Raw genomic sequence first — 26,099 nt, forward strand, 5'->3', positions numbered from 1 at the left:
AGGGATAAAGTCTTCATTCCTGGAGTGATAAAGCAAGTCGCTGCCTCTCTATAGGAAAGATGAGTGATAATCTCTCAAAGCATAGTATGCATAAGATACCAGTTCACAATGAGAAAATACATCTAGAAAAACAGCTCTCCTCTAACCAAAGGACCTTGATACCTTTCACATACCAAAGCTTAAGCTTGGATACAGAACAGAATCATCAGAGATTAAGAAAGGGAAAAATTTTTTTCCAAGACAGTACAGACAGATAAGAAGTATTTTTATTGATTGATATGTAGCAATCCTTCAAGGTTAACATTTTAGAGAAAAATGTATTATGAGGATTTACATTCAGTTTTTAAATTTGTTATCAATTACAAGATTGGGCTTACCACTATGTTTCTCTCAACTATGTTCTACACCTGGTTTCATCTGATCTAGTTTATAATCTCCCCCTTAAACTAGCAGAGACATAAAACAGGCATACAGTTTCCATTCTGCCCAAAGTTGGAGATATGAAGAAACAGCAAATAACCTTAAATATTTTCTGAAATAAGAATGTTGAATTCATTCATTAAACAGCAAAAATGCTGATAAGAGTTTCTGGACTTTTTTGTGTGTGTGTGGCTACTGTAACTTAGAGTTATTTGCTTTTATTTCTAAGCTCCACTAACTATCCTGACTGAATAAGTATCTAAGCAGAACTCATATCATCTCATCCCTGGCTTCAGATTTCACTCACTCAAGTGAACACTAGAATATAGCAACGAAAACTTGAATTAAGCAGACTGCTAGAACTCTGGGGATAGGCTTGGCTTCTCAGGTTTACTGCGATTTGTTCCAGAAAAAAAACTAAAGGAAGGTAGATAAAGAGAAAGAAATCAACATTATATATCTCTTGTCTCATACTGTGGACATAAGAAGCTAAAAAGAGTCTTTCTTCTGATGATTTTTACTACGTATAATGAAAAGTTAATTCTGCTAATTTTAACATATTATGGGACTCAAAAAATATTATTTTCTCAGGCAGTAATATAACCACTACTAAAAATTAATATTAAAACAGAATTTTTATTGAGTTACATTTTCCAACATTTTAAAAAAACACTTCATTCACAATGTGATTTGAAATGGCAGAAATACATCCAAGTGGGGTTCATGACTACAAGATCAACCCAAAATAAATGAATATGCTATTATAATGCTAGCAGTAAGATTTTATTATACTGTTCAGTAACAGAGAATACAAAAAATGTATTAGAATTTCTGTCAGGAGTCATTAATACTCAAACTGATATTGATGACTAAACTTGAGGAGCAGGACTAGTCGTTATATTATTGTATGAAGAAGCAACAGACAAAAGTAAAATGCAGAACAACTCAGGAACACAGCCAGAGAAATCATGATAATGAAAATGACTTACTTTCACATGGCTCTGGGCTCCAAGGTTGTAGATCTCTGTAGGCTTTACTTCATTAATGATCTTCACGAGGCAGGTACTGTCGGTGAGATCACCATAGTGCAACTTCATGTCTTTAGGATTCAAAAACATACCATGAGACAGAAGAAAACAACATAAGCCCAATTTTTAAAAATATCAAAATTTAAATGCATATTCTGAAAGTCTGAAAACCAGACTGGCTCTGGAGTAACAGAGCATAACTGTCATCTTTAAAGAAACTAAGTAGTAGAAAGATATTTGCATTTGTTGCTATGTCTATAAAGGATCTGTAAAAACTCAGGTGAACTTTTTAAAAAATCATATCATGACAGAGATTATACAATTAACATATCTTATGGCTCCCAGGTGGTTGTAAGATGTGTTACAATAAGAGTGAGATTCAGACAAAGAAAATCTTGCAATAATGTGTATACTCTCTAAAGAAATCTGTAACACATTGAAATAGCACAGATAGCTCTGTTCAGACACTTTTATCTAGGGATTTTTAAATACTTTATAAACATCAATCCGTAAGCCATCCATGAAATAACTGATGTAATGACATAATTGATTAAAGAACAACTAGCCTATTCTAACCCTAAATCTAAGCAGATCCTTACACTGACTTCATTAAGTATAAGAATTTGACACATGTAGATGAGCAATTTGCTAACTTGATCTTTTCATTATTTTTACATAATATTGATCTATGTCTAGATCCAATGGCAGTACCATTTACCATTCTGCACTTTGCACAAAAATGATAATAATTTTCAAGAAGGATGCACTGAATAACCTAAATATTAGGAAAGCCTTTACTGGAGACATCCTTCTGACGATGTCACTACCTACACAAGCAACCCAAACCTTCAAATATTCAGGGCTCTGAGGTGAATATAAAATACTTATGGTTTATAAGCTGACTGGATCATCCCTATTAGCTGGAAAAACTGGACAATTAAAGTAGGCTGAACTTAGAGTTAAAAACCCTGTGTCCTAGTCCCAGCTCTGTCTCTGTGGCTTTGATAAAGTCACAAGCTCTTTCTGCCTCCATTTCCTCATATGGTCTCATTTACAACCTCAGAAGCTACTGTAAAGATCAAATGAGAAAACACTGTGACTGTGCTATGTAAACTGTACAGCTACATACAGGCAATTTTATTAACAAAAATAATAAACAACTGCAAATACTGACAATGATCTCTAAATCAATTAAATATAGTTTTGATTGCCATCTGTTTTTGGACTTGTCTTCACAAATTATTTTAAAAATTAGTACAAAGATTGCTTAACTTGATAAATTAGATCAAAAGTAAAAAGCAAAGGAGGGCTCTGTGACTATGGAACTGATCTTACTTGAGGGATAGGGACACCTGCAGAAGGGTGATCAAAGGCATGTCTACTCTTGGTCTCTCCAGAGGCATCATCCGACCAATATCTTTGCAACAACCTAACCAAGATGACACTGTGCGGCCCAGGGGCAGCAAGCAATGAAGGGTTTTCATGAGTAAATAATTGCGACTGATGGGCTTTGAGAAAAATGACATCTGAAAATAACTTATCACAATATAAGAAGTTATAAAAAGAGATTTTAGAAAAAGAGAATTACTTACTTCCTTCAATATGAGCCTGGGGGTTCTTATACAGATGTTCAATTCGACCTGTATTGAATGAACTGGATCGCCGTACAATTCCATGGACCTGCATTTTTATTGTGTGGAAAGATAAGAATAAATTATAAATGTGCAATGAGGATTAATAAGTAACTCAGAAGTTCTTTCGCAAATGTTTAGCTTTGTAAAAAAAAATATGTAACTATTATTTATAAACATCATTTTTAAATTATTAGAAATAGTTTCACTGCTTACTTTCTCCCCAGCCACAGCCCACCAGCCACCAGCACCCTACTTCCCTCTTTCTCCAGTTTTCACTGCCAACTTCAACAAAAGTAATTAGATAATTATGTGACTTCACAGCAAATGCTTAGTTGTAGATAATCAAATGTCTCCCTTTCCAAACACACACACACTTACAGCCCTACTGCTGACAAAAATATCTCTTCAATTTGAAACTGAAGACAGATCATGTGAGGCCATATCCGTAGAACAGCCTCATGACCTCTTTAACACAGAGCATGAGGCCAAGAGACTCTGATGCCACTATATCTTTCCAGTGACCTCAGAGCTTTGCATCTTGCACCTATTATTTATTTATTTTATTTATATATATATATATCCACCTATTATTTATTTATTTTATACATAGATCCACAAATATAATCAGAGAGCCGTTGTTATTATACAGCTATGTGGAAAAGTAAGTCAGTCAAATAGCATAAGTTAGGGACAAGACTTACATACTACTAGATTTAAGACATGAAGAAAATTCAAATGAAGAGAGGATTTTGTTTTTAATTTTTATCTTTGACTTAACCATGATAAGTACAAGGGGAAAAAAAGTCGTTGGAACAAGAATGCATACCTGTCTGATACTGAAGAAAAGACTATTTGTGTCTGATACACAAGGGAAATTGTTCAAGACCAGGTCTTACTTCCTTCTTGTGTCAAGACTGCTCCCTTTGTGTTGCCAACGCTAATACCAACTTGTGTCACCAGCTGCCCAAGTTCCAGTTCTACTGGTGGCAGTTTTAATCCTTCACTTATTTTATTTAGAAGTGTTCCTTCTAATGTTGGGTAGTTTCATTTGCAGCTGAATACCTGTCTATATTTTAACTCAACCATTTTCTGTCTATTTCAAACCAAAATTAATCCTTGGCATGACTCAAATATTCCGAATGCAGGGGAGAAATTATAAGCACATAAGACTTTCTTTCAAATAGAAAGAAATGTCATCATCATTTTCTATGGCATACATGAGAAATTGACTTCTGCAAAGGATACAACACACCCACAATTAATAATTCTGTTGGTTAGTTGCTTTAGCCAAAGAGAAAAGCACTCATCCACACTATTTTCCAAAAGAACTAAACCTAAGAAAATTTTGTAAACAAATTTTGTAAACATGAAAATATTTTAAGAAGGGAACATCACAAACTTGACGGACACCTTAGGAAAAAAACAGTAAAACCTAGGAAATATTAAATTGAGATTTGGGTATACATATCCATTTCTTAATTTAGACATGGAGAAAATAACACTTAAATTAAGCTTAGAATTTATTAATTCATTGTCTCCAATTTTTCAAGTTGTTACTTAATTGTAAAGTTGAACTGCTGAACAAACAATAAATTTTGTTTAATAAAAAACAAGTTCATATATATACTTATACATAACAAAATTGGTATTTACCACCAAAGTTATTTCTGAAATATAGATTTCTAGGATGTAAGTAGAGCTTTATTTCACTGGATAGAGAGGAATTTATATGTTCTAAAAACAGATAATTTAACTTTGACAATAAAAAAATAACAATAATATAATCTAGTCTATTTTTTCTCTTGGTTGCTGTATTCTGGGTAAGTCACATACTCCAACAGCCCAAAAGAAAGAGAAATGCTATATACATACACATTGTATATAAACATAAAAAGCTCTGATAAAAACATTATATGACATTGATGGCTTCAGTATGAAAATCAGATAACTACACAAAGTCACATCAAATAAATAACATAGGACTTTATTGTCACACTTATAACCAAAAGCATTAAGCACTAGTTTTTTGTTGTTGTTGTTGTTTTTAATACCAAAAAAAATGTGTTTTAATTTCCCCTCACTCCCAACTTTTGGTATGTGTATACAGGGAAAGAAAGACGTGCCAAATGCTTAATCCGTGACAGCAAGTATTATTCTAAGAATGAATGAAAGCTGAGTCTGTCTGCTTCTGAGCAGAAATACAAACTCTAAGACAAGCCAAAATGTGTGCAAACTGGATAATCTAGTTAAGAATTTGAGATCAGTGACTTTCTCTTTACAGAAGGGATGTATGTATGGTTTTTTGTTTGTTTTTATGAGGATTTGGGGGGAAAAAGAGATGAGGAGTTAGGAAACCAAACTGAAAAGATAAATGAGCTGAATTTGAGTTCATATTAACTTAATAAAAAATCATTATTAAATCACAGCAGCTCAAAAACAAAATATAGTTCTGAAAAACTGAGGTCTTAAACAGAAGTGAGTATTTTGACAAACAAACTTCATATTCCATTTAACTAAATGATGAAAAGGAAAATTTCAAGTTCTCCCAACGTCAGAACAAAGTTGATGTGACTTCAAAACCTAGAGTCAGATTGGGCAATATAACAGAGAAATGCTTATTTATTTATTTCGGTCAAGAAAACAGAAAATTATTACCACTAGATTTCAAATTCTTCAAGTGTCTAGATTTCTCTTGGAGGCAAGGATGCCTCCCAGGAATGTTTAATGCCACTTGCCTTTTGAAAAGTATAGATTATGAAGGTAACCTCAATAGCTACCATGTACATGGCAGTGATCATGTGCCAGACACTTTTCTTTGTAGACATTAAATCATTTAGTCTGGGCTGGCCCCGTGGCTTAGTGGTTAAGTGCGCGCGCTCCGCTACTGGCGGCCTGGGTTCGGAACCCGGGCGTGCACTGATGCACCACTTCTCCGGCCATGCCGAGGCAGCGTCCTACATACAGCAACTAGAAGGATGTGCAACTATGACATACAGCTATCTACTGGGGCTTTAGGGAAAAAAAGGAGGAGGACTGGCAATAGATGTTAGCTCAGAGCCGGTCTTCCTCAGCAAAAAAAAAGAGGAGGATTGGCATGGATGTTAGCTCAGGGCTGATTTTCCTCACAAAAAAAAAAAAAAATCATTTAGTCTTCACAACAGCCTTCCTGTTATTACTCCCATTCTACAGATGAGGATGCTGCCTGAGACCATAAAGCTAGTAAGTGGTCATGTTAAAGGGTAGACATGTCCATCACGCCAACACTCAGTATGGTTTCAAAATGAAATCCATAAAAAGCTTTGCCTTTTTTCACCACGGCTTCTGGGATATCCAACAATCCAGAAAAAAATACGGTAAGGATTCTCACAGATCAAGAATGGAAGCATAGGAACTCTGTGTTCTAACAAATAATCTCCTAGAGATAACAACTGGACAATCCTTATATCTCATTTCTTTTCTGTTCTCCTGATACTCTCTGGTTAGAGTCCCTTTCCTGGAAGGAAACCCACAATTTACCTATTCTTTATGTTCAATTCTGATATGCTGTGTTGTAGTTGTTACCAAGTTATTTAATACAGATTTTTATATATTCCCGGATACAGCTTTTGAAGGGTTTAAAACTTTGTCTTTCAGTTTTCTGGTTTCTCTCTGTATTTTGTGCAACATCCTTCACTTTTTCACATTCAGAACATGATCAGATGTGTGGATTTCAGACCCACCGTTTCAGGAATCTAATGCGTGAGGTTATATGAGGTATTTAACCATAACTAATCAGTCTATTTAATATATGATATTCCTTTTCAAGTCATACGCAAATGTCTATTTTTGCTTTAAGGTTAGCCAAGCTTTTTGTAGCTCTTTATTTTGCTTTTTTCCCCTAAAGAAAAAGTAAAGGAGTATAACTAACTGCGCTATGATAACTCTATATGTATGGTTTGTTTTTGCCTATGCTGCCCCATCATCACTATCCAACCAACCTGTCTCTGCTCTTCGACTTGCTTCCCTCCAGTTGACTGTTGCTTCTCCATAGAGTCCATGCTTCCCCATCTTCATAATGAAAGGCTGACCTGGCCATTGCTAGCCAATTAACGTTTGCCCCTTTCTTTTCTATGAAGAACTTAGCCTCAATATCAAGCCTATTTACAGACTTTGTAGCTCTTCGTCCCAGCGTTTATTTGTTCCTGGCTTGTACTTTGCTACCCTAAAGCATATTGTTTCCAGTTATTTCTCAGCCTAGTGATATTCCTTATACAAAAACTAGATTCAAAATACCATGAGAGCTACAGAGAAGCAAGGCTTCATAAATTAATATATCTTAAGAAATGTTGTTCATCTTCACCTTATGACTAAATGATCTCATTTGAACCTTTAGCTGCAGTGGTTCTCAAACTGTGGTACCCAGGAAAGCAGCATCAGCAACAACTGGGGACTTGTTAGAAAGGCCAATTCCCAGACCTCTGAATCAGCCATCTGTGTCTTAAAGGGGCCTCTGGGTGATTCTGATGGACACTAAAGGTTGAAAACCCACTGAGTTAGAAGTCTATGCTCATCCAAAATTGCTGATATGGACCCTCTGGATTCAGGTGTGGACAGGTGTGTCCCCTTGTTATCCTACTGCATGCAATTTACTAACCCTGTTATTTTGCTCTTGGTATTAAGCAACCAGGGACATCTGGCCGATAATTCTGGAAATTTTCCAATGCAGCCTCTTTGAAAAATCACTCTCACATTTACTTTGACCTAAACACCAAAAAGATAAAGCCTGTGCCACCATTAGATTCTTCTTAATAGCTTATCCTCCAATTATATCAATCTATTAAAATTGAAGACAGTACAATAAACACCCTTTCACTTCTCCCATTCCTACAAAACTCACATTTCCCCTATACTATGTGGAGGAATCATTTCTGGTTATGCTTTGTAGCTCTGTACCTTCCACCTGTATTGTCTATAGTATTTCCTCCTATCAATTTATGGATCTCACTCCTAAACCTCTCTTCCCTTGCCAATCATTGTTTCAATGATTTATTCCTCCCATTAACTGGGAATTGCCAAGTGGGGCTTCTATTGTCTGTCTTTATCAGAACCAAATCTGCTCCTATAATTTCAAATGCCAATGGAATGAAAACATTTGTAGCTTACCTGGCAGCCCTGGGTTCTCATTACATTTATTTCTAAGTCTCTCATCCATTTAGGAACATTACTACCTATCATTTGAAGTCTGCTAGTTCCTTAACGAGCCACCTAAATGGAGCTTTGTTTCTCTGTGCATGTCTTCTCCCTAGCCTTTTCCAATAACACTAACAGCACCTGCCGACTCAGAATGTTTACCGTCTACCATATCCAGACTAAACCCAGGCTCTATCACTAGTCCACCACATTACCACAGAGACCACTCCACCTCAAGCTGTCATGCCTGCTTCCTTTTCCTCTGAACTAGCTATAGACACTACTTGTTGCCACCATCTTCATCTCAAGTCTTAGTCCCCTATGTCAACACTGGAAATAGATCCCAACATCTATGTAGTTCAAACATTCCTTCAGACATACCACCTCTATCTTCCACAACTGCAATGACTATGATGTGAGGGTTCAGGACATGCCACCTCAAATGCTACCTTGGCATACTGAATATTTTAAGCTGAAAGAGTTTGAGAAAATGGCAGAAGCAGGAAGGTCACTCTGACCTTGCCCGTGCCCTTCTCCCCTGAAGCAGTCATAAAACCCTCATGTGAGAGGTGCCCTCCCTATACCCAGAAGAAAGGAGCATCCTTAGCTCCGAAGACAAGGGAATGCTGAGAAGAATCCTAACATTAGACCTTGCTAATTTCCCCCAGTTTACTATACTTACCTCATACTTCTTGACCTATCATACTTCTCAACGACTGTCCACTCTCCGTCAAACCTAACATAAAAATACTCAGGCTTAACTGTTTCTCTGGATCTTCATTTCCTTATGAAGGCTCCTGTGTCACATAAAACTTGTATTAAATAAGTTTGTATGCTTTTCAGTTTAATTTTCAGACCCAGCCAGGGACCCTAAGAGGGTTGAGGAAAGCTTTTTCCTCCTCTACATTAAACTGACATAGACAGATTAACAAGAGAAACTTCTGTTGTTTTCTCAAACTCCTGCTATTCTTTCAAACTCCTTCTGCTGTTTTCTCAAACTCCTTCACCTTAAAATACTCAATATGCCAAGGTGCCATATTTTTGGGTAGCATGTCCTAAACTCCAACAACTGTTACTTAGTTAGCTCCTCTTTTTGCTTCACTCGGTACACACCCAAATCACTAACACCTCTCTAGCCACCAAACACCTCTTAGCAGTCCCAACATCTGAAACAAAGTATGTATGTCTCTCTGCTAAACCTTTTCTTTTAGATTTATTAAAGCATTAAGTTAATCTAGCCTGAATAAATATCAGTCTTTACCTAAAACCAACTCTTTTCTACTATATATGATCTACTCTAAAATTTTATACTCTGTAGAATATGTATTTATCACTCAATTATTATAGGAATCTATGTATATGAACATATGTGTACATGTATACTTTCATAATTACATTTGTCTTATTTTCATAATTACATTTGTCTTATTTTGATATTATTGTAAGATGCAGAACTAGCTATTAGATAAGGGTACAGAGGGTGCTGAACTAACATATCTGCTATTACGTCTTAAAGTCTAAAAGTAACAGCTGTCAGAAAAGATTATGAGTTATAGTAAGAAAATTAGCTTTTCTTCAAATTCTACTGGCATTGAAATGCCAGATTCCTTGCTGTTGTTCTTCCATTTGCCCACAGTGCACATTTTTTAAACAATGCACCTGCAATCAGAATAAACAGAGAATCCAAAATTACTAATATAAACACTTACAAATCAGGACAAAGCATATGAGTCACCGTGTAGGTTTTTGTTCCCTGCATAGCATGAATGTATACAGATGTATATATCTGAAAACTGTTCTTAAAAAAGGTAAAGTATACATACTAACCTACATCAAATTTAATATATAAAGCCTTTGCTTCTTTTAAGAAAAGCATAAAATGTTGAAGGAGAAGAAGGAGGAGAAAAGACGACGACGATGGCAACAGCAACAAACCCAGAAGTTTCAGTTTCCATAGAATAAATGCCTGCCTATTAGAAAGCAAAAATCTCTAAGTGTAAATTTTTCATTCAAGCTTGCCAAAGATCAGCTTAGTTTTTATTGCTCTGTGCAATTTCCGAATTAAGTGACTTCACTGGGAGTGAGACTTTTTTTATGTAACACGTTACATCATAAATTAACCCTAATAATGTTATAGCTTTTAGCTTACACAGGTTGCTGCTTTATCTGAGAAATGTAGGAAGCGTGCAAAGCAGTTAAACACTAAAGAACAGGGGGAAGCCACCAGTGCTCACCAGCAGATAAATAGCACAATGAGCTGGCATGGTTACAAGCCAAGAGGCACATTCTTCCCCTGATTTTGATTTGTTATCAGAGTTTCAGTGGAAAACATACACAGGAGGACGGCAGCAGAGGAAACAGGAGGCCACTGTGTCCAAGTGATTCCACTAGCCTGTGCTTGCTCACTGAGTCACTCACCTCGTAGCCTTTCTCCAGCAGGAACTCAGCCAAGTATGAACCATCCTGGGAAGAGAAGGAAAATTGACAAATGTCAGACCCATCACAGCTAGCGTAGAAGGCAGCCAAGACTAAGAATTTTGAGAAAAGCATTTAAGAGGCTATATGAACTTAAATTAAGGATCATGGCAGCCAAAATAAAAATAACACAGATAATGATGGTAAACACCAAATGGTGTTCCACTGTTCACTAAGCATTTTCATAGACATTATTTCATTTGAGCACCACAGAAGTGCAGTAAAATGTTATCACTGTCATATTCACAGAGAAAGAAACGGAAATCCATGGAAGTAATAGGAGGCAACAGAGAACAGGAAGCTTCAGAATCAGATGAATTTGGGTTTAGGTTTTGCCATTTACTAGCTGTTTAAAATATCCAAAATATGTGCAGCAAAGCACAGGGCCTTGGTGCTATAGGAACATAAAACAGGAATCTGATTAATTCTGGGGGATTATAAAAAAGGAATGGCTGGGGAGGGGAGCTATGCGGGCTGGGGGAGAGAGCACGGCAAGTGTAAGGAGGTGGCAGAGAACACTACAGTGTTGACATTACTGAAAAAAGACACCATGGTGGGGAGAAAGAAGGTGAGCACCTTTGGGGAGAGGACTTTCAGGCACTGCTGGGATTGGCTTCTAACCCAAGAGCTCTAGGAAGTCACTAAAGAAAGGGGTTACAGGGTTTTAAGGTAGGGGTAGGGAGTGATGGACATGATCAGATTTGTACTATTATCACTGAATATGTATGCACGTGTGTACACATACACACACGAATTTAAATAAAACAGATGTTTATTTTTTATAAAATAATAAGTACTTCATTTGTATGCATCTTAAATTGTGCAGTTAATCTCTACATTAAGATAAAGGTAGTCTGCCTAAATACAGAGATTCTCAATTGGTTTCTAATAATTCTTTTAAAAAGTTCTTGGTAAGGCTCTATTTAGACTAAAATACTTTCTGTGCCACTTTTAGGGAAAGAAAAGTATGAGAGTCATCTAATTAAACTATTATGAGGCCAAAAGGTGCAAAATCACTGTTCTAGAGGTACTATAAAAAGTCCTCAGCCTTGCTCAGAAAATGAATTGGGTAGACATTTTGCAATCAATCCCCTAACTGCTTTTAGCGCAGATAGGTCCCCTTCATCCCATCCAGACTTAAACATAAAAATGGGAGGCTCCCACTACTGGAAATTTGTTTTAAAAGTAGTTGGGAATATTTGGATTTTCTTTGGGATCCTCAGTTTGAAAAAGCTTAAAATAGCCCTTTGAGCTTTAAAAGTTCCTACTAGATAATCCAGGAAAAAGAAAAATGAAGCTGGCCTTATTATTATCATTACTTGACTTAAAGCTGGAATTGGAGACATCTTATGCATCCTAAAAAATGACAGGGCTATCAAGAGAGTGTTTACTATATTAATGTAGAAGTCATGCATAAATTAAGGCAGGGTGACAAGGAGAGGTATACAAGAGACACATTTTGCAGTTCATTAAAACCTCCAGTAGATTTTCTTCTGACTTCCTGACATAAATATTCTGGTTTTTAGGCCCATGTGGAGAAAGAAGAGAGATGGTTTGGCATATTCTTTTTCCTCTCAATCTTCAGATACACACACAATTGTGTGGTTTTTACATACCCAATTTGCAAACTAAATCAGATAAGAGGGCTGAACAATTCAGACCAGGGCAAGCCAGGTCAGTCTACATGACCATCGGAAATGTAAGAATAATCAGTAGTCTTATAAATCAATGAGAAAACAGCTTAATAGAAAAAGCTTTAACAAGAAGAAGAAGAATTTTACAGTAGGTTGGAAAGCCCTAAAAAGTATGTTTTGTCCTGTTTTTGGTGTTGGTGCTGTCATTTTGAAGCAGGCAACACTATACTTTTCACATTTTATAATTTCTCTTGGAATAAAAAGTTACAATGCTTTGTGTTCTACCATGTTGCATAGAATATTGGGGAAAAAAAAAAGGCAGAGGTGAAAGTGCTAGAAATCCATGGGGGCAGGAAGAGCTGTGATTATTTAGAAAGCTGATGTGAAACAGACCTGACCAGGACTGAACTCTGTCAATAAGGTCTTGTTCTTCTCACCCAGGCTGCTTCTCAAACTTTCCAACCACACTGGAACATTCTGAACCAGCAGTGGCACTCACTTCCTCCTCATTTCCTTGCCAGGTCTCTCAAGTGATAGGGCCCATGCTGCACAATGAGTGGGAAATGGACCAGAGTGAGGGCTCCTGGTCTCTGGCCCAGGGAACCCAGCTGGCCTCTTTTCGTCCTCTCCCCAGGCCCCTGAGGGGACTCCGCGGGGAGACATGATATCTAAGCAGGCAGGCGTCTGCCAAGCCAGCGGATGGTTGTTTCTGCTGAGAAGAACAGGGCAGTTAGAGAATGCTTCAATCAGACTAATGACTGAAACGTCATGGCAACTGAGAGCTGAAACCAACACTAAATCCTGACACTTAACTCCTCGGAAACCAAGGAACGCTAATGGACTCAATTTCCAACTCATTCGCTATGAACACAATCAATCCGGTACAATTCCAGCCTGGGTTCAACCCTTGTTACGGAAAACTTTTTAGTTGGAGAGATAATGTCCCAATTGTGACTCTTTTAAATTTAATTTTGCACATGGTTATTAAGAGTATCCATTTCATATTAAATGCTGTACAGTTTTAAGTAATCACCATGGCTTTAACAATTTCAAGACACAGAAATGTTTTCTATCTTATTCTTGCAAAAACTCTGCCTAGAAGGCAAGCAATCATTTGGCATCTGAGGTAACTGAGGCACATGGGGGTTAGCCAACTTGGCTAACATCACACTACTAGAGGTGAAGCCAGGACTAGAATCCAAATCTCCCATTACTCTGACCTAGGAAACAACCTCCTTCCTCATCCTCCTCTGCCTGGGACCTACCAAAACGTGTCAAATCCCAACAAAATAGTAAAAGACCATAATGGATTCATTTTTAAACCAAAATGATTTGGTCATTTTCCATTACAGGGCATTTTATGGATTAAACAGTACTCCTAGTTTTAATCAAGTGGCCTAAACCCAGAGAGGCACGTAATTTTAGAACACTCCAGAGCCCAGAGGAGGGAGACAGAACACAGAGCCTGAGATTTCCCAGGTCTCGTTAAGCACAGGCACTACTCGGGAAGCAGTACAGTGTTGTTTGGAGGTGGACTTGGATTGCTTATTTTAGACCGTGGGGCCAAGGTCTCAAAGGGCCAGATTCAGGTGTGCCTATACTTGGGTATCTCTGTTCTTCACCTTTCACGAACTACTCAGAAATGTTCCAGATAAATGTTTATCCATAAAAATTAAGAGTAATTGCAGAAATTAATGATATCTTGACTATAGTATGAAAATTACCTAAAACTTCACGTCTATGAAAAGCTGAAGGAAGGGCAGAAAGTTTTCCCGTTCTCCAAATGGCCACAAAAGGCTGAGATAGGCACTGACCGACCCTCATATCCACCCCACGTCCAAACACATATGTGTGGGGCAGTCTACCTTCCTGCAGAGAAGAGAGACTACCATTCCTCTTCTCTCTTCAAACATAGATGCACTTATAGCCCAGAAGGACAAATGAAAAGGACACTTTCTTAAATGCAATTTGAGAACCTGGTCCCTCGGAACTGCATGCTAAATCCTACTGTATGTTTCTGCCTAAGCACTGTTTGGCAGCTTCTTTGAACACAATAAGATTAGCAGTATTGGGCTAAAGAAATTATGCCACTAATAAAATGAATTTCTTTGTTTAGATCATCTCAAGCATCAGGAAATAGAATACTCCGTCTATAAGAAGAGAAAGCACTGTTACACTGCCTTTTATGCTCTTTAACTCTACATATTCTAATTACTCCAAAATAAGCATCTTTTCAGCTAATTGCAATTACAATATCAAAGTAATCTGTACCTCCAGTAAGTAAAATACCAACACCTCCATGATTAACAGAGGATGCTGTTGTAACTTAGAGTGAAAATTTCCAATGGGAAGATTAGCCACTACAGTGTGAAGAATACAAAGGCAGAATATATTCGAAAAGTATTTTAATCTGGCTCACTTTGTAACACAAATCACTGGATAAAATCTCTGTCAGACTCACAGAATTCAAAATACCATAGGGATTAATTAATCCAACTCTTCGATTTTACAGATCAAGAAACTGAGATTCAAAACAGTCAAATGTTTAACTTATAGTCACACAGTTAGGAAGTAGCAGAACCTGCACCAAAAAAAGAGTCTCTGGACTCCCAGACCTCAGGATTTTTCACTAAAAAGTACTGCAAAAAGATCCAAAATGAAGAGACTGGACTAATGTCTACAGTTGAGAACCAAGTAAGAAACACCAAGGCATCACCAGAGTGAAGAACAAGAATACAGACAAAAACTATCAGTAGAGTGATAATTAACTGAACTGACTAGTAGATAGGAAATGAGGACACCATCAACATTTAAAACATCAAAATTTTTATAACTCCCATCTCCTGTAGTCTTTAAAGTTGGAAGTTATTTTCCCATTAAAGGTGCCGTCACCAAAAAACTGACTTTCACTTCCTTTGATGTACCTCCTGGTACAGAGGAGCACAGTAACCCAGAAACTTTATCAACAAACTCTGAATAATAAAGAATTGATTATGCCCAGTGGTGAAGATATTCTTTCCATAACCACCCTCATCCTTCTGACCATTTTCTAGGGAAGAGCCCTTCAAGCAGGTGCTTAGCAGTTGCCCATACACCTCATACATACACATCAAGAAGTGACAGTGGCTCTGCTGTCAAACACAAGACCTTCTAGTAAACAGCGACGAGCTGGAAGGTTAAAAGCAACGTTTTAAGGGGCCGGCCCGGTGGCGCAAGTGGTTAAGTGTGTGCGCTCCGCTGCGGCGGCCCAGGGTTCGTGGGTTCGGATCCCAGGCGCACACTGAGACACTGCTTGTCAAGCCATGCTGTGGCGGCGTCCCACATAAAGGAGAGGAAGATAGGCACGGATGTTAGCTCAGGGCCAATCTTCCTCAGCAAAAAAGAGGAAGACTGGTATCGGATGTTAGCTCAGGGCCAATCTTCCTCACACACACAAAAAAACATTTTAGAAAGAGGTCAGATACCTCCAGTCATCCTATGTATTAGTTGACCATTACCCTGAATTCTTTCCCCCTAAACATGCTCCATTTCAAAAAATTGTAATAAGAGGCCAGATACCTCCAGTCATCCTATGTATTGGTCGACCATTACCCTGAATTCTTTCCCCCTAAACATGCTCAATTTCAAAAGATTGTAATGTTAAGTCTGTGTCCATAATAAATTAAAAAACAAAAGATTTACATACGAAAAAATATTAGGGAAGAAATGATCTAAAAGATTAATTTTAGAAAACATCTTTTTCCAATTTGATAGGTTTAAAAATGATGGGCTTTTCTTTTCATTTTTTGATTAAGATTGAAAAGTTTTTGTGTTTTTAACTATATACTGTTTCTTCTGGGAATTATTTATTCTTATCTTTTCTATTTTTTATACATTTCTCTAGTAGATTGTATTTTGCCAACTGGTTTGTTCTTATAAGCATCTAGAACATGTATAAAATTTACTGATTTTTATCTCCAATAAAAGCCACTCAAAAAATATTTTGAAACAGGTTAGCAGATTCTTTTTTTTTTTTTTTTTTTTTTTGGTAAGGAAGATCAGCCCTGAGCTAACATCCATGCCAATCCTCCTCTTTTTGCTGAGGAAGACCGGCTATGAGCTAACATCTATTGCCAATCTTCCTCCTCCTTTTTTTTTCCCCAAAGCCCCAGTAGATAGTTGTATGTCATAGTTGCACATCCTTCTAGCTGCTGTATGTGGGACGCGGCCTCAGCATGGCCAGAGAAGCAGTGCGTCGGTGCGCGCCCGGGATCCGAACCTGGGCCGCCAGTAGCGGAGCGTGCACACTTAAACGCTAAGCCACAGGGCCGGCCCCTGGTTAGCAGATTCTCAGTGGTAGAACTCCCATAATAACCTGGTTTAAAATACATGTTCCTTTCAAATTGCAAATGATTTATTGTAAACTCTTAGTTTAATGAGCAAGAAAAAATGCAAACACCAAAATCTGAACTCCAGGTATACGTGCACAGCCCAGCATTTGTAACAGCATTAATTTCAACATAGTAAAATAAATTTCTCTAATTTAGGCAAATGCTATAAGGAAAATGGGATTAAAGGGCTAAAATAAGGGGGTAGAAAGAAATAGTTATTAATGAGATACAGAAAGATAATTTTTAATTACATGATTAGAAGAAGGACAACAGGCACACAGATACTCCAACACAGTCCCAGAAATGTTTAAAAAGCCTCAGAAGTAAATCCAAAGGCATTTATTAATGGCCTACATGTATGCTGGGTATACATAATACATAGATACCTCAAGGGTGAACCAACTTGTTCATCTCCACATGAATAAAAGTATGCCTAAAGAATACTGTATCCCACTGATTCTTTTCTTTTTTAAACGTAAGCTCCTTTAGTTTGAACCTCTGTGTTTTTCTCTCCCCCACTACCCCATTCTTGACACTCATGCCGAAGATTTTATCCTTCAGAGGAAAAAAAAAAGTCTCAATACGACCTACTATTACTACAAATGACTATGATGACAATAGTAGTAATAACAATAGTAAGCACGTATATAGCACTTAGGATACGCCAGGCATGCTTTAAATTGCTTTACATTCATTAACTTTTAAATCTTCACACTAATCATATGTAGTTGGCACTATTATTATCTCTATCTTACAAATGAGCAAACTGAGGTGAACTGAGACCAAGTAACCTGCCCAATATCTTAGTTAGTAGACAGAGCAAGGATTTGAACTATATATTTGTAATGAATTATTTACATGGCTATCTGCTCCACTATAAGTATCAATCACTCCATAATGATGGGCCTACAGACGTTTTAACATGAAATTTGGTCTCTATAGAATTTATTAACAATGCAAAGGTCATATTAGGATTTTTTTTTTTCCTCTGAAGGATAAAAACTTCAGCATGAGTGTCAAGAATGGGAGAGTGAGAGAGAAATTTCCAAGACTGGTGAATATCAAACATTCACTTGGGCCATAGGTGTTATGAAATAGAGGACAGGAAGGAAATAAGAGATTTAGTCCCTGCCCTATTGCTCTGAGAAGTATCTGAAAAGCCAGACATTTCCTGGCCTAGATAGGATTATGCTTCAACACCGGCTCGGACCTCCACATTTCACACGCATCAGCAAGCCCACACGTGGACAGGATGAGAATAGTAACCAGGTAGCCTGTACATCTAATCAAAATGTTCTGCTATCAGGGAACACCAGTAGATGTATGAGTCATGGACAGAGGGTGGCAAGGCTGTGTGGATAAAAGTTATGAAATACTACCATACTGACCTATTCTATACCGACGGCACAGTGCCCTGGAGAAATAAATCACCACACTTGAGCATGAAATCAAGGTAGGGAAAAAAAGAGAGGAAATACAAGAATCATATCCCTGTCAAAATCCTTTTAAAGATCTAACTGGCCAGTTCAGTGTTGGTGTGAATAGCTCCTTTCAAGTTTAGAACACTATACTAACTGAAAGTTTTTATAACTCAGGGCTCCAAATACATTGATAAAGACTTGTATAGATCTGTAGGGAAGTTAATAATAAATTACTGGTAACCATCATGCTTAAAAATAATCTCTTTGTAGTAAATATATATATACATATATATACACACACACACATATATATAAATTAAAATTGTACAAATTTTGAAAACAGAGTTTTTCTCTCTCTTTCCTTTTTCCTTTCTCATTATCTCTCCAAGTGACAGTTCAGACAATTAAAGACTGTTTCTTTGCAAAGCACATGTTTACGTAGTTCTAATCATTCAAGTGATTTATAGAGGAAATGATTTTTTGCAGGTACTCTAAGACAGAGCTGCACTTTGTCCAGTGTTCAAGTCCATGCTTAATGAAAAACTTTACATTTGGAAGAAAAAAAAACTTTGTACTGAAGAGAATAATTATGAAATTTTAGTATTTATTAATTACCTCCATCTTACATTTCCTTGTGCAATTCTTTTCATAATTTGTATCCTGGCTAATACAGGAAGACAAAACAAATGTCCTTTTGTTTACATCTTTAAAAAGGTCATAAGAACAAAAGGATACACATATATTGATGACTCCATCTTTCCCCATTTTACTGCACATTCATTTAACAGGTTGCTACTAAACGTCACTGTGGTAACAAGGCAAGTTAACTATTTACAAATATTCTTTCTCTCAGTAATCCATTTTCTTTCAGGGATATAATTAATTGGCACAATCTAGTTAAGATTGCTCTTAAAAGATGTGCATGCTATGACAGAATGTCACTTATCAGCTCCCTGATGCGTTTCAGATTTGCTCTGCAGCTATGGAGTCCCTAGCACACTGGTGACATTGTAAATCACTGAAGAAAGATATAAAATAAGAACTGTGATTTGCATAATTTAAAATCACTGAAAGACAGATGAAATTCAAGAACATGTACAGGAGTGTAAATGGAGAAATTTGTAAGCATTTACCCAGAAAGCTGCATATCATAAAACTAATAAAACTAACATTCAGAGCCCCAGGACAGAAAAAGACTAGAGTGTTGTAGGAATGACTGTAAATCACAGAGCTCCTATAGGTACAAACAATGTTGATTTCACTGGCATGTAGTGTCTGGGGGTAGGATCAGCCAGTAAAACTCAATTTTGTGGGCTAGGAAATGTCTGTATTTATTTGCTAGATTGTGATATTATTATACATTAGGGTTCTGCCACTCCAAGAAGGTAACAAAAACCATTCTGGGTAAACCATATTTAAACGTCTGTGCCTCCATCATACTTGCAGCTCTCTCTCCAGTGTCACTGTCTGTTAGGCCTTACACTCCAGGTGCATTTCTAGATAGCTCAGCCCTAACAGAGAAACAGAAGAAATTGTTTGTGAAACACTTAGATGACAGTTCAAACTTTTATAGAGCTTATGCTTTAAGTTTTTATTTCGTCATTTTGCTTTCCTTCACCAACAGCAACGAGGCTTAGCTGTTACTCAACCATACGCTTTTTTTAAAATTGCAACTTAATAGGACTGATAGAAAACATTATCAAGATTCCATTCTAGGAGGGCGGCAACATGGCGTCCAGGCCCAAGCGGCATGCAGTGGGCAGTAGGGTGTCAGTCCCACGCAAGCAGGTAGAAGAGGAAGATGAAGTCGAGGATGAGGACAAAGATGATGAAGACAGTGAGGAAGAAGAGGATGAAGACGACAAGATCATCGACGAGGAAGTGAATATTGAATTTGAAGCTTACTCTATCTCAGATAACGATTATGACGGAATTAAGAAATTACTGCAGCAGCTTTTCCTAAAGGCTCCTGTGAACACTGCAGAACTAACAGATCTCTTAATTCAACAGAACCATATTGGGAGTGTGATTAAGCAAACGGATGTTTCGGAAGACAGCGATGACAATGTGGATGAAGATGAGATTTTTGGTTTTATAAGTCTTTTAAATTTAACTGAAAGAAAGGGGACGCAGTGTGCTGAACAAATTAAAGAGTTGATTCTAAGCTTCTGTGAGAAGAACTGTGAAAAGAGCATGGTTGAACAGCTGGACAAGCTTTTAAATGACACCACTAAGCCTGTGGGCTTTCTACTAAGTGAAAGATTCATCAACGTTCCTCCACAGATTGCTCTGCCCATGCACCAGCAGCTTCAGAAAGAACTAGCAGAGGCACACAAAACTAACAAGCCATGTGGGAAGTGCTGCTTCTACCTTCTGATTAGCAAGACATTCATGGAAGCAGGGAAAAATTCCAAAAAGAAATGGAGCAATGAAGAGCAAGTTGAGTTAATGTTTGCAAATGCAGAGGAAGAATTTTTCTATGAGAAGGCAATCCTGAAGTTCAGCTACTCGGTGCAGGAGGAGAGTGACACGTGTCTGGGAGGCAGATGGTCCTTTGATGATGTACCAATGAAGCCCTTGCGAACTGTGATGTTAATTCCAGGCGACAAAATGAATGAAATCATGGATAAACTGAAAGAACATCTATCTGTCTAACCCATTTCCCATGGACAGTGGTGTGCTTGTTTTTGTAAAATGACCAGAAAATTCAGTGGAGATTTATTGAAAAACTTATGACTTTATTCAGATTAAGGTCCTCTACAAAAAGTAGGATTCTGTTGCCTGTGTCCGTGACACATTTACAAAATATCTTTTTTTTTTTAATTTTAGTCAAATTATGAATGGTTGATTAAAAATTTTTCCAATAAGAAGAAATCATGGAGTAGTAATTTAAAGAATTCAATAAAAACTTCTATTTTTTATTTTTAAATAATATACAGTGTTATTTTTTTCAAGACTATTCTGTGTGGGGTATGATATCCTTCTTCACGTCGAATATCTGCACGTGGCTCCAGTGGCCCAGTTGTTAGGCTAACTTTAGGATGTTTATTGCACAGCGTGTTCCGTGTAGAAGATTCTGAAGAGTCACTGTATAGTGCATCTTTGTTGAGTAGTTTCAGGGCACTTCTCACACATTTTCTGTTCCTTTTTCATGGTTGAAATAGTTGACAGGTGATCCATTATTTGCTGTAGAATATCCTTATTTTCACTAGGAGGCAGATTACTGAAATAGTATTGTGGTACTAGTTGCATAAAACTGTTTAAAACAAAAAAAATTAGATTTTTTTGGTGAGAGGTATCAAATATTTTGTCTGGGTACTTCCCAGCCCTGGAGAATCTACCTGTAGAACTGGTATTTAGTTTGAACTCCTCAGTGTCTTCGTCTGCCTTTGTAGAATAAATACTTTCTGTGGTTTTCATGGAACCAATCCAATTGCATTTCTAGATCAGTAGGCTTTTCTAGTGTTATGCCACAGAGCGGAAGTGATGCCCACCACTCTGACCACTGGGGGAAATCGGTACTTTCCCTTAGGCCCACAACAATATGTGAAGGATGAGATCAGATAGATGCTTGGCAGAACTTTGGGTGGGTGCGAGAGAGACTATCTTTGCCTCTTTCTCTAACTGATACCACTCCAAATGCAGCTGCTGAGGCTGGATACCTATTAGTTACTCTTGGTTCCTGCTCTGAACATCACTCTGCCCAAGTAGTGGTACCTTCAAATGGACCCAGCATCTGCAGTAGCCTCTGAGAGACTAGTCTCCATTCACTACTGCCCCTACAATCCATTCACTTAGCAGCCAGAGTGATCTTATATGGAGAAGACGTTACTCTTGCTTAAAACCCTCCAACTGCTTTGCACTGCACTTAGGATAAACTTCAAACTCTATGTGGCCCGCAAGCCCTACACCTCTGGTACCTGCCTGTCGCCAACCTCACCTGCACCCCTAGCTCCATTCTCAATGATTTGTCTGTTCTGAGAGATGGCTAAGCCCATTCCTCAAGGTCTGTACCTGCTGTGTCTCTGTAGCATTTTGTTCCTCTTAAGATGTATCATGCTTTGTTTTATATTTCTATACTGTATTCTCTCTTTATGCTGTCATCTCAAAGGCAGGAACATTTCTTAGATGATCATCCATAGAGACCTGCCTTTAGTAGGTATTCTCAACATAAATTTAGATTGGTAACCAGTATAAACATCTTATAACTGAAAATGTAATAAAAACCAAATTTGTCATTCAAAAAAAAAAAAAAAAAGATTCCATTCTACTTTTGCAGTTTTGTGAGGGTAAAAGGGGGCAGAAAGGAGGGGCGTTCTCTAGGTGAAAAATAATGTCCACCCTAAAAGGGATAGTACACAACTCCCCATCTTGATCATAGTAGCACCAAGCTCCAAATTCCCAACCTTGCCAGGGTCCTAGACTGAAAACCAGGTGTCTCTAATTCAGCCTAATCTGATCACATCCACCTTTTGGTCTAAACTTATAACACTTAAATATCTAACTATTGCTTTGTTTCCCAGCTATTCTCATTCCTAATATTTATAACTTATTTGGGATAACTGACTACATTTTGCAGATTTGGACCATACATTTAGACAAATTGAGAGTATTTTCTTCTACTAAAACACTAGGCTTAAAATTCAGATAAGCTATCACCTTTTAACAGATGTAGTTAACTCAACCTTACATTATAGCACATGTTCTCCAATGTATTTATTATTATTCCCATCAAAATAATAGTATCTTGCATTTTTATAATTACTTATGGTTGCTAAGTACTCTAAGATATTTTTCCCATTTATATCTCACAACATCCTGGTGAGGTAGCTGTTATTATCCCCATTTTTCCAGATTAGAAAATTGAAGTTTAGAAAGCTTAAATCCTTTGTTAAACTTGGCAGAACATGAAACCAATTTTTCTAATCCTAACTACAGTGTTATTTCCACAATACTACTTCTTCAATCAAAATAAAAATGTTTCAACCAAAACAAGATGCCACGGCAGTTTTTTTAAAGGCTTTTCAATTAACTAATAAATGTATATAAAAACTCATAAAGTTTACTGCAAAACAATTTTTTAAGTATCATCAACTACTTTTGTAACAATCTATTATTAAGAATGATTGCTTAAAATAACCCCTCCTTTAAGTATACTAAACGAAATGCTCCTGTGTGTGTATGTATACATGAGTATGTGGGTATATGCTCACTCAGAGGGATTTTCCTATGCCATTATCCTGAGGACAAAAAAAAAAAATGTAGCTCTCTACTTTGAATGTTAAAAGAAGATCCTGGGGCAATCAATCAACTGATAAACATCTATTAATATCTAAAGGACTATGTAATGTGATATGGCAAATAAAAATAAGGATAAGATGTATCTCCTACCCTCAAGGAACTTATAATCCAGTGAGAGGACAAGGAGTCAACACATCACCATCATCACCATCATGTTAGCAACCATATTAATGCTAACATTCATTCACTGCACACCCATGATATGTTAGGCCAGCACTGGCCAACAGAAATATATTGGGAACCACATGGGTAATTTAAAATTTTCTAGTAGCCAAATTTTAAAAAGGTAAAGAAAAATAAGTAAACGTTAATTTTAATCATATATTTATTTAACTCAATGTATCTAGAATGTTATATCAATATGTCAATTAAAAATTTGAGGTATTTTACATTCTTTTTTGTAGTAAAGTCTTCTGTTACTTTACACTTACAGCACATCTCAATTCACATCTAAATTTTCTTCAGAAACACATGATCTGTATTTAGATTTCATAAAAGTGACAATTGAAAAAGTAAATTCACATACCTAGGTTATATCAAATGTCCTTAAAAGTCTTCCAAAAACTGAACTGAATACCAAGAAAATTATTTTCCTTTAATATTCACATACACATTGGCAAAACTGGTTCACATTTTTTTAGAAAAATTGATTTGACTTCGGAGCAAAAGTATATCAGTTTAAAATCCACATCTGTTCAAGTTAACTCACCAACTCTTGTGTCAAGCATTAACACTGAAAAGGAGTTTTTGCATAATTGGAAAGCCACTCTAACAGTGTTCTTCAAATTTTCTTTCTAGTTTTTATAGCCACTTCATGTAATGCTATTAATAAGTAAAATCTTCTGCATATTGATTCATGTTAGAAAAATGTGTAAAATCATTGCTATTGATTTGTATTCTGGAAATCTTCAATTTCAACAAATTCTCCTAACTCCCTAGCTAGGTCACAAATAAGCTTTTCCTTTCCTTAAAGCTTCAAATTTATCTCATTCAAAAGCTGTGAGACACAAGTGAGAAAACATAAACCACACTGTCATGTTTTCTTTATAATTACTGAATATTTGGCAAGCACTCCTTTTGTTTCAAGATAGAAAGGAAGATCTTATCTTGGAGTAAATATTACAGAAATCTTTGTAAAACTCATCCCTGACACTACCAATGAGTGCTGGCAAAGAGCACAAGATCACTGCCTTCACTGTCTTCTATTTCCTTCAACAAGTCTGTAAACTGGCGATGATTCATATATTTCCATGTGTAGACTGAGTAATTTTAGCTATGGTATCTATGTAACTTTTTACAGAGTTTGCTTCAGAATACAGCGGAAAGAAGCAATAAGAGAAACACCAGTCTCTGTAAATTTTGCAGTCCTTTTAGATAAAAGGTATCTAACATATTACTACATAGTGACTCATATATCATAAAGTTGTATAAAGCTAAAGAAAAGTACTTAAAAATTTTCAAATTTCAAATCGATTGATCTTTGATACTGTTAGAAAGACCTTGTATTCCTCAAGCAATTGTTTGGTGATTTAATTAAACATCTTAAAGTTTTTGTGAAATATATTTTTGTCTTTTCTCATAATTTTCTAATAAAACTTTAGTTACAAATTATTTCTTTTGCCACCTCTCTATCTTCCTTTTTTGTGCCATTTCAGAGATGGCCAAAGTTACAAGCTCACATTCTGTTAAAAATTTAATATTTGTTGGAGATTTAATTCAGATTTCAGGCAATTAAATGCATTAATTCTTTCTTGACCTTTGATACAAAACTTCTAACCAAATCCACTACGGATTTGTTGAAAATACCTCTTAATATTACCCCCTTTATTTTCTTTAAGTTTTTTTTTACACAACAAACAACTTTTCTGTTTTGCTCTGGTGTAGCAAACTGAAAATGCCATTCATCACAGAATTTCCCAGTCTCTTTTTGACTTCACTGCTGTGATCACAGTACTTGTTTCTGCATCTGCACTCAATGCTGCAGCAGTAGTGTGCCTTTGTTTTAAATTTTAAAATTGGTCTATACTTACTTTAACTAGAAAAATAATTTAATTATATTTTAATTAAAACTATAAACAATTTAATTACCAACGATGAGGTACACATATCATTGTAAGTTGTGCTGTCTGCATACAATATTCAAATAAACACATTACAATGTTAGATAGAACACAGAAAAAAAAAATCAAAGTGAATAAATTAGTTCACACCAACAAGAACTGTGTGAAATACATCGGTTAAAGTGAAATGTAGTCCCACCAAAACAAGAAAGTTGTGTTTAACAGAAATATATTTTATATTGCTTCCATTTTAAAAAAGCCATTACTCAGTCGTGATAGCCACATCCTAATTGTTCAGTAGCCACAAAGGGTTTATGGATACAATTTTGGACAGTGCAGTGACAGGCTGTGTTCTCAGCAGTTTACATTTATTAACTTATGTAATTCTCACAACAATTCTTTAAAGTATTTACTCTAATTATCCCCCTATTACAGAGAATGAAATTTAGACAGAAGCAATTAAGTGACTTACCCAAAGTCACACAGCTATTAACCAGGGAGCCTGGGATTTAGACCTAGACAGTCTGACTCCAGAGACTCTTGCCCACTATCCCACACTGTCCAAAGATCAACAAGGGCACAGACTC

At 36.6% G+C, this 26,099-nt stretch overlaps 2 protein-coding genes across 3 annotated transcripts in view; one reads left to right on the forward strand and one right to left on the reverse strand.

Moving 5' to 3' along the window:
• GMDS (GDP-mannose 4,6-dehydratase) overlaps nucleotides 1–26,099 on the reverse strand; it is a 619,043-nt gene that overhangs the window by 488,114 nt on the left and 104,830 nt on the right. For both annotated transcript variants that reach the window (XM_087437913.1, XM_087437914.1), the window contains exons 2-4: nucleotides 10,670–10,714; nucleotides 3,041–3,128; nucleotides 1,410–1,519 (exon numbers count right to left, since the gene is read on the reverse strand). In XM_087437913.1, the coding sequence (XP_087294039.1) occupies nucleotides 1,410–1,519; nucleotides 3,041–3,128; nucleotides 10,670–10,714 (243 nt within the window). The remainder of the gene's footprint in view (nucleotides 1–1,409; nucleotides 1,520–3,040; nucleotides 3,129–10,669; nucleotides 10,715–26,099) is intronic.
• LOC101396848 (BRCA2 and CDKN1A-interacting protein-like) lies at nucleotides 19,880–20,952 on the forward strand. The gene has a single exon (XM_087437915.1). It carries the CDS (start codon nucleotides 19,880–19,882, stop codon nucleotides 20,804–20,806), a length of 927 nt encoding a protein of 308 aa, XP_087294041.1. The 3' UTR covers nucleotides 20,807–20,952.

This window comes from Ceratotherium simum, chromosome 13, assembly GCF_057802395.1.
Source record: "Ceratotherium simum simum isolate JZ-2026a chromosome 13, ASM5780239v1, whole genome shotgun sequence".
NCBI classification, from domain to species: Eukaryota; Metazoa; Chordata; class Mammalia; order Perissodactyla; family Rhinocerotidae; genus Ceratotherium; species Ceratotherium simum.

What these genes read in the sequence shown, in the direction of transcription:
- LOC101396848 (XM_087437915.1), top strand. Translation starts at nt 19,880, where the DNA reads ATGGCGTCCAGGCCCAAGCGGCATGCAGTGGGCAGTAGGGTGTCAGTC.